Below are 15,498 nucleotides of genomic sequence, written 5' to 3' on the forward strand. Positions count from 1 at the left end.
GTAAACAGCAGGTCGAGCGAGGCACCTCCCCTGGTAGGCTCACTTACCAGCTGTGTCAGGAAGTTGTCTTCCACACACTCCAGGAACCTCCTAGACTGCTTCCTCTCTGCCGTGTTGTATTTCCAGCAGATGTCCGGGAAGTTGAAGTCCCCCATGAGAACAAGGGCTAGCGATTGAGAGACTTCTGCCAGCTGCTTGTAGAACGCTTCATCCGCCCCTTCATCCTGGTTGGGTGGTCTATAACAGACTCCCAGCAGGATATCTGCCTCATTGGCCTTCCCCCTCATCCTCACCCATAAACACTCAACCATGTGTTCAAGCTTCTAATGTCTTTGCCTCAACTACAAATTATCAGCTCTACCACCTTCTAATTTTATAACTCAGAATTGCTCACTATTTATAAAGTATGTTCACAAAGAAAAACAGTAAGTATTTATCCTTGTTTTTAGGAATTCTTCAGAAATCTCTGCTTACTTCAGATGTCCTGCTCTATATCTTATTGCTCCCTGTCAGACTTCATCTGAAATGTGCTCACACAGTTGCTCAAGGTCAGAAAGCAAAACAAGTGCAACCATGTAAGACACTGAACTGCATCTTCCTACAGTTCCTTATCCCATGCACTACATTTTGGAGCAGCAAACTCCACAGTGCTCATTTCCACACTTGTACTTACTATTAATTGCCATGTTAAAAGAAGTCAGCAACACATCTTTTTAATTTTTTTTTTTCACCCAGTAAAACCAAACTTTTCGACTAAGGTGCCTTACTGGGTTCACACAGGCAACATGAATGTCCACTATGAACTTTTACTTTAAAAAGGAAAGAAAAAATATCCTTCTCTGTATACTTGCAGTGAGAGCAATGCGACTGGTGGACAATGTAGCTGCAGAGCTCAGGAAGAAGTATGCGTGTCCCAGCATAACACCCAGGTAAGTTGCACTGTCCCATTTCAGGGACTAAGTAGCCTGCAACAAATTATTTCATTTATAATCAATCAACATTCTTGCACTGTTACACTCATCTGGTATAAATGAGACGCCTGTTTTCAAGCCCAAAAAGCTTGGTACAACCTTTAATGTCACCAGACACATGAGTCATAAACTAAGATGAATGCCCAAGGGCCTGCAAACTCAGTCTGATAAGCAGATCCTTGGACAAATCTTCAAATGAAGAACACAGAAGCAGATGGATCTTTAAAAGACATCAAGTCACATTTCTGTCTTCATCCTCATTTGATAAAATTTAGGGGTGGAAACAAGGAGGGAAATACACTCTAGCTCTCTGTGACAAAGTGCCTCTTGAATTAAAAAAAATAGTCAAAATTGCATCCAGCTGTTCTTTTACATATGCATTGTTATGCTTCAATGATTCAGACTGGATGTTTGTATTTTGACTAGTTAGCTCAGGATTAAGCAGTCTAATCATTATGGCCGGGCTTTCAAAGGAACATCACAAATGAAGAGGTGGAATGAGCACCTCTGTTGGGCCTGTAACAATTAGACCAGGCTTCAGATTTTAGAAAAACTAGGGAATATAGATGTATATAGTCTGGGTATTTGCATCATGACACTTATAGGAGCCTCAACTACTCATCGCAGCTCACTGTACCAGGCACTACATAAACAAAAACCCACCCTGAAGAAAGCAGACTGCATTCTATTTAGTCAAAAGTTTGTAACATATATTTAAAAATATGATAAACACCACACCTCACATCTCACCCTAAAGAAGAACAACTGGATTTTGAGTGGGTCCCTTCCTTACTCCTGTCCAAAAAACAGTACAAATGCATGAGGGCTTTTTTATTGGCATCACTCTATATTTTAAAACAAGCATCAACACAATACCAAAGCATCAAGCACCATAATTAGAATTTTCCTTAGTGGAGTAAGTTTCTCATTACCTTTCCAGAAAGATTTCTTATTTTGGGTTATTACATGATACAACTCTTACAAAGCCACTCAAAGAAAATCAGAGTCAGTTTTACTTCCTGCAGTAGATCATACAGGAGTCAAGGTCATCCAACAAAACCTCACTGTCTTCATCATCCTTTAAATTTAGTCTTGGGCACCATATGCCAAATTGCACTGCATAATGCAGACAGAAAACATGAGGGAAAAACCAAAGTGGGACATAAAGCCAAAACAAGCTTTTCTCAAAAATGTGCAATGTAAAGTAGCAGAAAAGTAATTCCTTGTATTGCGTAGGCTAAAAATAATTGTGTTTGTCACTCACATCTCACCTTCTCAGCCGTCCCAGGGACCAGGAAGTATCCAAGTCACAGGAAAAACCGGCAGCGTTGTTAATTGTAGAATATGCCCAACAGTCTGAAGTACCTGTGTCTCTGCGCTATCGATGCTTGACAAAACATTTAAAATAGCTTCCTTTCATTATTTTCCCACGTCTTGGTACTACTTTTCAGAGCAGCAATGGGCAGTGCATATTGCCTTTAGCAGCAAAGGAAACAATCATCAATTGTATAGCTCTCAAGGCTTTGAAAGCTTCCCAGAAAGAGCATGCCAGTTGGTTCTAAAATGTCAGGTCTACTCAAGAAAACAAAGTGGCAATCAAAAGTTACTCCCATTTCCACATTTCCTTAAACCTTCCTCATTTTGTTTGCTGAATTTGAGTTACCCCTCTTCAAGTAGGAACCAGGAATAAAAAAAGCAGCTCATTTGCAAGGATTTAAACAAAGCTGAAAGGGCTGAACTACAAGACAGTGCCAGAGGGCACAGCTCAACTGTGTTGGTGACACATGAACGAAAAGATCTGTCCCCTCTGCTTCAGGACACCTCCGTTCAGCAGCAGATGTATCTCTTCTGTCCTTCCTATCTCACATTTCATCAGTCATCCCTTCTTTCCCCTCAAGTGTATAGTTAACACAGCAGAATATTTGAATAAATAACAAATACTGAGTTCAAAAAGGGGACACAGTTTGCCACCGCCTGATTTAGCAGCAAAGCATTTTAAGATAAAAATCTGTGTTCACTGGCAAAAATTGAAGCCAAATCATTTGATGACATATTCCAATCACACTCTAAGAAGGGCACGTTGCACCAAAGGTAATGTAACCAAGAAAGAATGAAGTAAGCAAGTGAGAGCCACAGGTACATAATGTTGCTAGATGTAAAAAGTGATTACGCTAAATCTTCCGTAGCCAGGCAATCTCATGCTGTGGGACTTCTAAAAGAGAATACACAATGGTACAACAAAGAGACTTGAAGTAACTGCATGTACCAAACATCCGAGTCGTCTCAAAAGCACCATTTTTATCTCAACAAGCATCAGCTAATCTTCTATTTATACCCTATACAATACTTTTCTCCCTAACTGGGAGACAGGTGTAGAAGGTTCCCACTGGGACATCATTTCCACCCAACATCCGCTTTAATACCCAAGCTCTATACAGCAGCAGCGTTATCTAGCTCTCAAGAGCATTAGACATGCCTACTGTCTGCCTGTTCGTCTTAGCTAGAACTGCAAGATGAAGAAAAAAAATCTAACTTTGAATTTATTTATGATCTCATGCAGCAGTGTATCACTAAATCCCTGAGCTTCAGAAGGACTTCAGGAATTTTACTGCGACTTTTCTCTTTTTAAACAACCAAGTTCAGGCTGCATTCGCAACACAAAGAGCAGCCCTCGATTCTCCACTTCCGACAGGTTGCACACTTAGAAAGGCTACTCTGTTGCCACACTAACAGGGTACCAGTGGCAGCCATTAAATACTTTCTTTTTAAATGAGAATGAGAAAACCAAAATCCGCTCCACCAGCCTGTAATCCTCCAATCTCAGAGATGCATATCCAGTGTGAGGATATATTCTTAGGCAAACAAAGATACATAGTCTTTGTGGTAATGCTCCTGAAAGGCTATCACAGATCTTTCCATAAAACACCATGTCCCCACTTTTCACAACTGCTTTTGAACACCAGCACGGCACCCCAAAAAACCAAGAATGTTCAAGTCAGCTTTCACCTCTGTTACACAGACCTATGAATACGTGCCATGAACAAGGCTCCCTCTAAGCAGAAGTCATGACCCAAAAGTAAAACTTCAATTTACAAACGTGAACCATGAAGAGGTTATATTCCTACTGCATACAGAATTATTGTTTTTCTATGCCAGTCCTCAGGCACTTAAGCAGCAAAATTGGAAAGTCAAAGGAAAGGAAAGTGTCTTTCAAAAATGGAACTTAATGTCACCAGGATCAGGAATTCTGCAGCATCTTCAACTATACTCACACAGCTATAGTATGCTGTTGGTACGTAGCAGACTTACAGCTATTTATGTGCTTTAAACTACACATTTCCATACCTTAATGTGTTTGAAATTCTTTTAAACTGCAATCTTCACTCTGAATGTCATGATTTCAGAAGAGCATCCCTACAATGTTATTCTTTTTTAACCTCTGTGTCTCAAAGCCATCTCCAGCTTAATTTAGAGAGAGAGAGAGAGATATATATGTATTTCACGGAATGTAAGTATGTATTTCATGAACATCAGACAAATGAACTCACTTCCTTTAGTAAACATGAGAGACAACAAGAAATAAACCAAATCATTATTACAGCAGCTATATGAATTATCTGGACCAGTGGGGCAAAAGACTTTTTATAAGTTTAATATATCTTCAGTTTCTTTTTGTCGGTCAGCAGATACACATAGGACAGATAGGTTTAATTTTAGTCTCAAGTTATGCACTAGAAGTGGATGAGAAGAGAGAAAGTTGACCACAAACAGCTATCTTGTTTTAAAATCCTATCTTTGGTCCTAGTCTAGGGAGTACCACAGAAAAAAAAACTCATGGAAATAGAAAAGCTCAAAATCCAAACTAAATGCAGTACTTGAACTGTGGCATGTATCTACAACAGACGCCTCATGCTAGCATCCATGGGGTGGGGGGAAAGCCCTCAAGGGCTCTTTTGACTCCTCCCTTTTCAGAGAACACATTCTTATGGCAGACATTTCCCTTCTAACATGTGGGTTTCCACATGGCAACATGTGGAAGTACATTTCTACATGCACATGCAGCCACAGCTGCAGATGAAGAGCACTTCCTCCTCTTCTGCAGGCCAATCGCAGCTGGATGACGCTGCATTCCCTGGGCAATTTTCAACCCAACTCCCCAGCTAAAAAAGAAAACTGAAGTAAATGCCCTCAATACAAACTCCAATTCATCTTCACGTGCCAAACTGAAGATCTGTTTTGCATTAACACCTATTATGCATCTAATTAATTTGTCAGATTAGAAAACACCTGTAGAAATAGTCATAACACAACTACAAATAATTTTATTATATGGACTTTAACATAATACAAAGTGAAGAAGATGCTTCTTAGCCCTCTTAGATCTCTTCTAGGCCACAAAAGTACATCCAGGGAGGTTTCAGCTGATACAACAAGCAGTACACTGCTTGCTTCAAAGACTGCCAAAAGCAAGGGTACAAAAAGATTTTTTGTTCGCTAGCAAAACTCAGTGTTTGCGAAAATTGGAAAATGGAACGAAATACAAGGTTGTGAGTGAGAATTCAGATATCTACCCAGCCTCTTTGGTGTGCTGTGATCAGACAGGCACTGCAACTGCAGTTACAGCCAAATGACAGAATTGGCTCCGATAAGCTAGCTTTCAGGAGACAGACAGATCAAGTACTGCTATAAGAAATGCTATTATCTTGGTAAACACTTCTGATAATCTAGCTAAGCTAAGCTGGACCAGAGCTACAAATTTGGCCTCTGTACAAGAGTTAAAGCACAGACTTGAAGAAACTCTCTGGAACCGACACACAGCCCTCCAGCTCTTTAGAAGATGGAAAAATATCCTGAACACGTGCCCAGGCATCTCCCATTCTGCAAATCGTACCCGACAGCCCCAGTGTTTAAGAGGGACTGCATTCCCTCAGATGGGATAGGTAGGACTAGAGTGATAGTTTTGGAAAGGCTTTGAGTCAAGCTCAATTATCTTCCTTCTGCTAGTTTTACAAAAGTTTGTAATATTTGCTAATGTCACTGGAAAATATTTTCAGCCTTCCTTCCCCACTTGTGATACAAACACATTAAAGTAGTCAGAAGACAGATCTGTTGTTCTAGGTGTACTTTGTAGCTATTTAACAATAAAATTAAGGCATCCTTTTAAAAGTGCCACCTCCATAATGGTCTTACAAACAGCAATTCACTATTCCTCAGATCTTCAAAGTAGCTAAGATGTGCAAGTCCTCAAAGACTTATAAGAAAGGTGCTTAAATGTTACTATTCCTCATTGCCATGTCTTTCCTTTGTGACTTTTTATCCCATGGGTGCTTCCAACTCAACTGGGAAGTCCTTGGAGATGAGATAGGGTAAATAAAAAAGACATTCTTTTGAGAGAAGGCCTTACAGATTAACATTTGAATATTCAACAATCCTTGGAGATATGAGAGCGCTCAGCTAGCTCAGACACAGAGATTAAAATAATAAAGAGTGCAGTCTTTAGTTCAGGGGAAACCTGCGCAGATGACAAGAGGTCACAGAGAAAGATGATCATGAATACACCAGAGCAGGTCCAACATCTACATTGTATTCAAGACTTAAAATGTTGATTTAAGATGAAGACAGTGTTCATTCTAAACCTGTGATAACTTCCAATTCCTTGCTAGAAAGGCATAAAGTACTTCACTCAGCCCTGTGTGCTTGAAAGGGTCTACAGCTCAGGCACATACAGACAAAGGAAGTCAGAGTTGTGTGGCGTCTCAAGTTTCAGCAGTAACGATGGCTTCTCTTCAACTATACATTTAACATTCTCATGGCAAAGCTAAAATACATGGGAATGGGAGCCTGGAAGATGGGTTTGCTAAAACATTAAAAGGCAAGATTAATGGCTTTAAACTAAAGGGGGGTAGATTTAGACTAGATAGAAGGAAGAAATTTTTTACGCTGAGGGTGGTGAAACACTGGACCAGGTTGCCCAGAGAGATGGTGGATGCCCCATCCCTGGAAACATTCAAGGTCAGGTTGGATGGAGCTCTGAGCAACCTGATCTAGTTGAAGATGTCCCTGCCCACGGCAGGGGGGTTGGACTAAATGACCTTTAAAGATCCTTTACAACCCAAACTATTCTATGATTCTAAGATGCTTCTTGCATCCTGTCTGAACCTAGCGAAGGGAAACCAAACCTACACTGAAGAGACAGCGATACCTTTTCCCTCAAAGCTCTCCAACTGGGTTCCCCAACACGTATCAAGAGGCCGGGTGTCAAACTCCTGTTTGTTTATCAGTCTGTAGACATGACTGTCTATAGCCCAAGCTTATAGACTGCAAGAAAGACTTGTTTTAACTTTTATTTCCATCAGGTTACTAGGTACATCCCTCCTCAAAACAGATCAGCTACACTAACAGTGACCTTAGTAGACTGAAGCCCCCTGAAAATGCAGTCTTTTTTCAATATAATGCTACTATCTGCTGTATCTTAAATGGCCAAGGATAACCGAGAGCCAAGAAATAAGCCAGGAAGGGTCAGCCAAGAGTGGAACTAATTAAACCTGATTTGAAGTCAGACTGTCACAGTGGTCTGTTAACCACTGAGATCCTGAGAACAAAAGATAGATCTCTCATTAGTCAACAGGTTCACACTTTTTGTACATGCATGTTTACAGAATGACACCTTCAACCACATGCAGAGACACACAACCTATTAAAAAAAAAACTGGGTCAACTTAGATTGCTGAATGCTTTAAACAGAAAGCCTCTTGAAAAGTTAACAGAACTTAAGAACCTAAACACCTAGTAATTTTTCAATGGGAATTCTTCCTCGTGGTTTTGCATTTTTCATGTGAGCTGCTACGATCAAAGTTGCTGTAATTAAATTAACACAAACAGCGGATACGGGCTACTTTGTAAAAGGATCTTTTTATACTTAGCAGCTTGATATATTTGAGGCAGGAACTGAAAGAAAGCTGTTGCTCTTTCAGAAGCATTTCAAACAGCTCACAAAAGTACACACACCCAACAGAGAGAGAGAGAAACCAGAACCTCAACATAGACTTATTTTTCCATCCTACTGCTTTATTGAGTTTTAAGGCTCAGACTAACACTGAGATTTTACATATTTAAAAAAAAGATCATACAAATGGTCACAATATATATTCCTCCCATAGCTAAAAATAGGAAAGAGCACTGCCTACTATTCCGTGGCCTAAGCTTTATCAACGCACAGCTTCATGTTTATGGACCATCACAGCCCTAGTTTGACATCCTCTCACACTCCAGAAGATCTGCCTATCTGAATAATTCAGGCAACTAAGCCATGGGCACACACAGCTGGAGTGCTAAACCTAGGCAGTCCCTGAATGATTTGACAGACTGGATGGCATGAATGGTTCTCGTTACAGAATCTGGCTTTCTCTTGCTGCACACTTCAGGTCTGTGTGAGCCATTAACAAGAAATGTGATGCCCAATCTAGGTTGTCTGAAAAGGTGCAGGATTATTAAGAACTCTTTTTGTCATTTAGATGGCAACAGCCTAGCGCTAAAGCAGAAACATTAAGTACTGCAATTCAGATATGAAGAATTTAAGTATTTATTCTCAGTCAGCTGAGAAATATTTCTAGCAATTCACGCATTCATTCCAACAGGATTTCTTAAGAATGGCCACGGAATGACAGAAATAACAAAAACTAGACTAAGAATTTCCTACTTATACTAACATACCTGCTTGCTTATTATTGCTTTTTGCAGAATTAGACAGCAACATGACTGACTCTTAATCTAAAGAATATTCCAATGAACATGCCAACAAAAGCAGTGCAAGAAAATTTATGCCACCAGTATTTTCTTTTCAAGCATCACAATTAGGCTGTGTCAGTTAAGGGCCTGCACAGACACGTGGATGAAAATAATTGAAAATATTATAAATAATTTAACTACACCTATCTATATCAATGTTTTGCATGAGGACCTATTCTTACGCATCTGTGGGATAGAAGCAGAACCACAGTATAGATCTATGAAAGCTGGGACATAGTCTTTAGGAAATTTTGCCATTTTAATTGATTTTTGCCCCAAAAGCTGGTGAATACCTATCTTACACCATTTTTCGAAGAGAAACATCTCTCTTACTCTTGTTAAACTTTTAACTGAAAAAAACCCAAAGAAAATATGACCATCCATACTGACTAGAGACAAATTCAGTGGTCCCACAGATGAACAATAAACAGCATGTAATTTGTGAACTACCCACCTAAGTATCACGTAATTGTCCAAAATTACATTACTTAAGTTCCTCATGCTTAATATGGAGATCTAGCTTAATGAAGGCAGAACTGCAAACCGAAATTAAGCATAAATCTCTATATTTTATTTAATTTATTCCCATCAGCCATTTGTCTGTATCCCTAGTGTACTGATACTATTGCTCTAGGTTACACTGAACTCTAGACATACTCATTTTAAAACCCAAAGCACTTCAGAGACCCTGTTTAAAACACAGCCATGCAGGAACTGCACTGCCAAGCTGAAGAACCACTAAACTGCAACAAGGGAGTAGAAAGAAGTAGGACCATTGCAAACGATCTTTACCATCACAGAAACTGTAATATTCAACTCTTTAGCAAAGATTTTACACTCACTTCTTTCTGGCATAGACCAATGCTGCTTCCACTTCAGTGGAGGCTGCTGAGCAACTCGTCATTGTAATGGAAAAGGAAAAAAGAAAAAAGACAACCCCCCTCTGTTAATTCCAGCTTTCAAGCTAGCTTTAAACCTGAATAAAAGTATCTCAACTTCTTGACAGAGATCTAAAAATTGGCAACTGTGGTGCATTTTCCACATCTTCACAATAAACTCCCTCCACATTCACAAAATGCAGAAGGAACCTAGAAGTTACACTCTCTTGGGACTTCCTAAAGTTTCTGAATCATGCCCTTTAAGTTTCAAGACTTCCTGCTGGTTCTTCTAAAAGCATTTTATTTATTTTTTTTTAAAGAGCTAAATCACAACAAAGGAATTATACTGCGTGTAGCAAGATAAATCCGTCAAGATATAGAGATAAGCAGGCACCAGCTTGAAGCATACAGCTGAAAATTTCGTCGATGATCTACACTTCAGGAAGCAACTTCCATGCATTACTTTCCTGTTGTTGCCTCTCCACCACTGGGACTAGTGCAGACAGGTGTTTCTAAGGTGCTCCCTTCTCTTCCCCCAGAAGTTGATAAAGTTGATTTAAATCAAACAAGCTACTGCCACCTTTGGCTGTCTACGATAGGGTTTTCCTCATCATTGCCGAGGCAGGGGTGTACATTAATGAGAGGGAAGAAGTGGCAGATTTCTTAAGGAACTCCACTCACCAGGGCTTGGATCTGGACTCGGGCAGCCGTGTGGGGGTGGATACAGCCCAGCTTAGCTGCACACCACAGCTCAGCTCTCTGATCAGAAGAGCTGGTCGCTCCTACGCTGCAATCAAACTGTTCGGCCAACAGACATTGGAAGTTCCCTGTTTAAAAGTATCTAGTCCAGCATTTACAACCTAGATCAGACGTTCCCAAAGAGTAGCATACCCTGAAGTAATTGTATGCTATTCTTGATATAAGATACATGTCTCTAGCTTCCAAATCTGTCCAGGCAGAGGCTTTCATCCAGCCTGCAGGAATTTACACCTCCTGCCAACAGAACATACACTTCCAGATCAGAATGTGAAAAGAAAGGGAGGACTAAACTGATGAATGACAGAAAAAACTAGGGAGCTGAGACCAAAGGTAGATGATGTTGTGCAGCTGGGATACAAGTTTGGGATAAGAACATGAAAAAATGCATAACTTGGGTACCACTGCAGATGTGACCCATGCAAATTATGAAGTTAAAAAAATATTTTTAAATTAATGCTATCTATCTGTGAATCTACACATGCACTTACCATTAATTCCACCTAGTTTAGGGGTATTAAAGCCTCCAGGTACTGGATGTTCTCAGATTATGTCATCATACATGGGCAATTAGTTCAGAGTCCAAACTGGAAACACCCTACTTAGCATTTAAGCTTTTTGGGTTTTTTCCTTAAACAAGAAGAGGGCTAATATTCAAAAGATGTCATGTTTTTTCTAATCCCTTAAAGAAACACTCCAAAATAAAAAGATACATAGTCAGATAACAAAATGCCACTGAATCAACTACTGAAAGAAAAGCAAAGACCTATATTTTATCCTAGATGCCCAATACAGATTTATAAAAAAACATTAAGACATCACAAACTATTAGTATCTGATGGGCAGGAACTAAAATGCTCAGCCACGTTTTCATTCTGACACCCTAAACAACCTCAAAGTCATGAGACTAAAGAAATCAAAGATTTTGGTCCAAAGCACCAGCTGACATCCACCAAGCATGACACGGTAAAGGAAATGTCCTGGCCTTCCCCCTAAAACTATGCAATAGGAAGAGATCAAAAAGCTCTTTTAAGCATGACTAGGTTTAGAGCTTCTGTTATTCCTCTACCTCCTCCATTCTTCTAAAATAATCCACTCTTACATCATACTGCATGCTTCCCCAGTACTAACTGCCTTCATCACATAATACAGTCCAGAAGTAACTCAGATGTAAGAACAAGGTAAGAACTTTACACGCCTTTCTCAACTAGAAGTTAAACAATGCTGCATGATTACGTTAATTTAAACATATCTTTCCTCTTTCATTCTTCATCTAACGCATCTGTGATATGCTGATGCCTGTGGTGATGACAGCATCAATTTCAAGACTCAAAAGGCATACATCAGTTCCTTCAAAACACTTCAAAAGAATGGTTTTGCTACCAAAACAGGACACAAATTACAAACATTACCAGTGAAGCTAGTTGTGCACGAAGTCTTACTGAAAAAATAAGAAAACTGAGAAGCAAACAATAAATATATCATCCAATAGCCTTTAGAAGTATCTCTAAAACTAACAGTAAGTATAAAATTGTAAAAAAAGAAGTTTCAAATTGCTGATTTTCCTTAAATATGCTTCAACTATTTTTAAGCTCAGAAGTTTTTATATCTAGACCACGCCAACAAGATTATCCGTGGCACCTTCTCTATATATTGTCCTTATGCTTCTATAGTCATGAAAGCTGTGGCCTTCAGATGCTAAAACCCACACCATTAATTTCAGATGCTAAAACCAATACCTTTGCTATCATTCACTGCTTGCACAAGTTTAGCTGCAGGCCACGTGACTATAAGGGAAAGCAGTCAAGCACACCATGTACCAAGCAGAGGACTAATAGCAGTGATGAGGTTGCTGATGGTCCTTAACTTTTATTTGGTTTAAATATCACTAGATAAAAATACAGCTTTTTGGAAGGCTACTTGTTTAGAATAAAGAATCACTAGTCTATTAAAAATCACCGGAATAGATCACGTTTATAAATCAGATAACAAAGGGAAGTAACTTGCCTTCAGTCCAACCTGCCCTGGGCTCAGTATTTGTTATCTTCTTGCTTGGCCTAGGGACTTTCCGAATTACTCAAATACAGCCTTCCACTTTGTAGGTGCAACAACAAAGAACAAAGCCAAAAAAGGCTTCTGTTCTTTCCAGCAGCTTAATTACTAATGATTTGAGAAGAGTCTATGCTAGAAAAAAGTAAGCATAAGACAAGCTTTTCCCTTGTTTCCCCAGCTCATTGTCTGAAAAAAATCTAGTCTGCGACCTGGAAACAGCACCACAACATCAAATCAGGATTTTTAGCTTCCTGTTTTGCACTAATCCAAATAATCATAACAGTGACTCAGTGATTTTCAAGTTAAACTATATCCCTTTATCATAAACCATCTGTTTAATCTTCAGTCTTGGAAATTTTTATGTGCATTTATGTACTCCAATGAAAAAATAAAAAAAAAAATCAAAAACATTGCCATCAGACACGGAAAATGCGATAACATTCATGAAAGTGTTCTGAACTTATGCATAGGCTCACCTTAAATCTTTTATCCTGCAGGACTTTCTTAATGGCCACAAGCTCTCCTGAATCGCAGAGTTTGGCTTGATACACAACACCAAAAGATCCATTTCCAATAACCTTGGTGTCTGTGTAGCTAACTTCTTGTGGTCGGTCTGGACCTTGTCCAGGAGTTGCCACTACTGTGGTCACTTTGCTGCCATCTTTGTCTCCTGGGAAGCAAGAGATACACAAATAGTCAAAATACATGCGTAAACAAGATGACCAACAAGACTGAAACAGAAGAGGGTAAAGCAAAGATTTAAATCAGCATGTGTATTTCAATATTATAGAGAAAAATAAAAAACCCTGATGAAATGCAAAGAAAACACTGAGCGTATTTTTTACTGAAATATATTAAGTGGTGACAATTTTTCATCTAGATTATTGCTAACAAAAATATTCCCTTTCCTGGAGCAAATAGCTCAGCAATAAAATGTGATGTATGACCAAGACAAGTACTTATTTCTACACCTGATTAACATAAGCAGTATTAAATACAGTGTTGTTTGTATTACCAAAATGAAGCATTTCCCCATATTTTCCTGTAACTGAAGAAACCAAACTGTCAGCATAGCCTACAGACCAGCACTCTGTCCTTTATAGGTATGTATCTGGCAACAAAAACCAGAAGCACTGACGAAGTTTGTTACAAACCCACCTACACGTAAAGCTTCAGCTTGCATGCATTAGGAAGCAAAACCTTCGTCAAAGCTGGCTGTGTGCACCTGAAGTGAAACCTAGGCTGCACTGTACGGCACAGTCCTGCTCCTCCCTTCTTCCATGCCCGGAATTCCTTGCAAAGAAGGGAGGCACTCACTGGGGCAGGGGGAAGAAGGGGGAGAAGGATGATTACGACATGCACTTAGCTCGCATCTTGACACAAACCAGAACGCAGACAGGGACGTGCACTCAGGATGCAAGATCGCGGTGGATGCTGCACCGATGAATGTGCAGATGCAGCGGCTGTGGGTTTCAGCAGTCCTCAGCCAACCACACATGCACTCACAGTAAAGCAGCCACTTTCAAATCAAAAGACAAAGCCACTATTACCTACTCTTAGCACCACTGTTACCACCAACGGTGCTTCCCTTGTTCAAAGTCTGCTTTTGTTTGTAATAGGACCAAATTTTGGTCCTATTTCAGGCATTTTGCAAGCACACACTGGGCATTTATTGCCCTTCAATTACGACGGCTCAGGTTACAGAATGGAATAGGGCTGCAAGAAAAAACAGAAGAATCTGCTGTTCCACAGCAATCACTCCCCAACTCTACAGAAACTGCACTCATGAGATGCCCGTCACATCTGCATATTAAGAAGGTTTCCTTCCACAGCTTCCCCAGGGAGTCTCCTCCAGTCCTTCACTACGCATGCATTTAGAAAGATTTTTCTAACAGGTAGCTCAGATCACCTTTAGTACAGTTTACGTGAATCGCTCCTTGTTCCACTCCCAGAAGGCATGGAAAATGGCACAGCTTCCCCCTTCCCTCTTCCCCCCCCCCCCATCAAACACATGAAGGCTGTTGCAAAGAAAGTTACCATGATGGAGAAGTTATTTCTCTTTGGGGGACCTTTGCCCTCACTGCTACTACCTCTCTCAGGTACGGTACCCAAAATTAAAACCTGCAGAGGAAGCTCACCTCAGCTCTACCCAGCGTGCTGGTGACTTCTCGTGTCCAACTTACAACACACTTATTTGTACAGCCCAGCACAATGTTTGCAGCTTGCGCAATGCTGCAACCTGGTTGACTCATGATCAGTTTGTGTACCAAACTCTCCTCTGCAGAGCTGCTGCCTGTCCAATCCTCGTCCACTTTCCACTTACACACCTGATTACTCTTATCAAAGCCTAATATTCTGCATTTGTCCCAACTGAACTGCATCCAAGGTTACTTAATGCTCTTTTGCCAGCTTGTCGCATCCTTCAAGCACAGAGTCACCACCAGAAGGAGATCCATTTCACGATGCTACATGAAGTTTGTCTAACAAATTGGTGAAAAACAGTGAATCCTGTGAGACTGCTTAAAGACTCTGCAAAAACCCGTTAAATGTCTCATCCTAATTTTATCTTGAACCTCTTGTGACGCTCAAACAAAATAACCAAACCATTTTGTATGCCTTTCAGGGGATTTCCAGTAGTCCATTGTTTTCCTAGGCTTCTCATGAGAAAATTAGTTTGAAAACTTCAGAGTCGAGATACACACATCTACTACTACTTCTTCCATACCTGTAACATCCAGAAGAAAAGTAAGTTGACTTGGCATGATTTGCTCCTGAAAAATCCACATTAACTGTTACTCATCTCTTATGTTACCTTTTAGGTTCTTACAGATTGCTTGCTTTTATGTATCCAACTGCTCCATGAAACAAATGAACAAATCAAAAATAAATAAAGCACATTAGTGCAAAGGGTGCCAATTACTTGCTAAGCAATACACAGCAGGTATAGTCCTTTCCCAAAATAGTCACAAGAAGCTGAGATGCAGATTTACACATTTGAAGAGAAAACAGAGAAACAACAACAACAAAAAGAAAAAATGGAGAGAGATTAACGT

General features: G+C 39.9%; 1 protein-coding gene across 1 annotated transcript in view; it reads right to left on the minus strand.

The window, feature by feature from the left end:
* Positions 1 to 15,207, minus strand: part of GSK3B (glycogen synthase kinase 3 beta) — a 96,997-nt gene extending 81,790 nt beyond the window's left edge. Inside the window, exons 1-2 of the mRNA XM_009274697.1 lie at positions 15,171 to 15,207; positions 12,922 to 13,115 (exon numbers count right to left, since the gene is read on the minus strand). Coding sequence (XP_009272972.1) covers positions 12,922 to 13,115; positions 15,171 to 15,207 — 231 coding nt within the window. The remainder of the gene's footprint in view (positions 1 to 12,921; positions 13,116 to 15,170) is intronic.
* Between the last annotated feature and the right edge of the window lie 291 nt (positions 15,208 to 15,498).

This window comes from Aptenodytes forsteri, unplaced genomic scaffold, assembly GCF_000699145.1.
Source record: "Aptenodytes forsteri isolate BGI_AS27 unplaced genomic scaffold, ASM69914v1 Scaffold379, whole genome shotgun sequence".
Lineage (NCBI taxonomy): Eukaryota > Metazoa > Chordata > Aves > Sphenisciformes > Spheniscidae > Aptenodytes > Aptenodytes forsteri.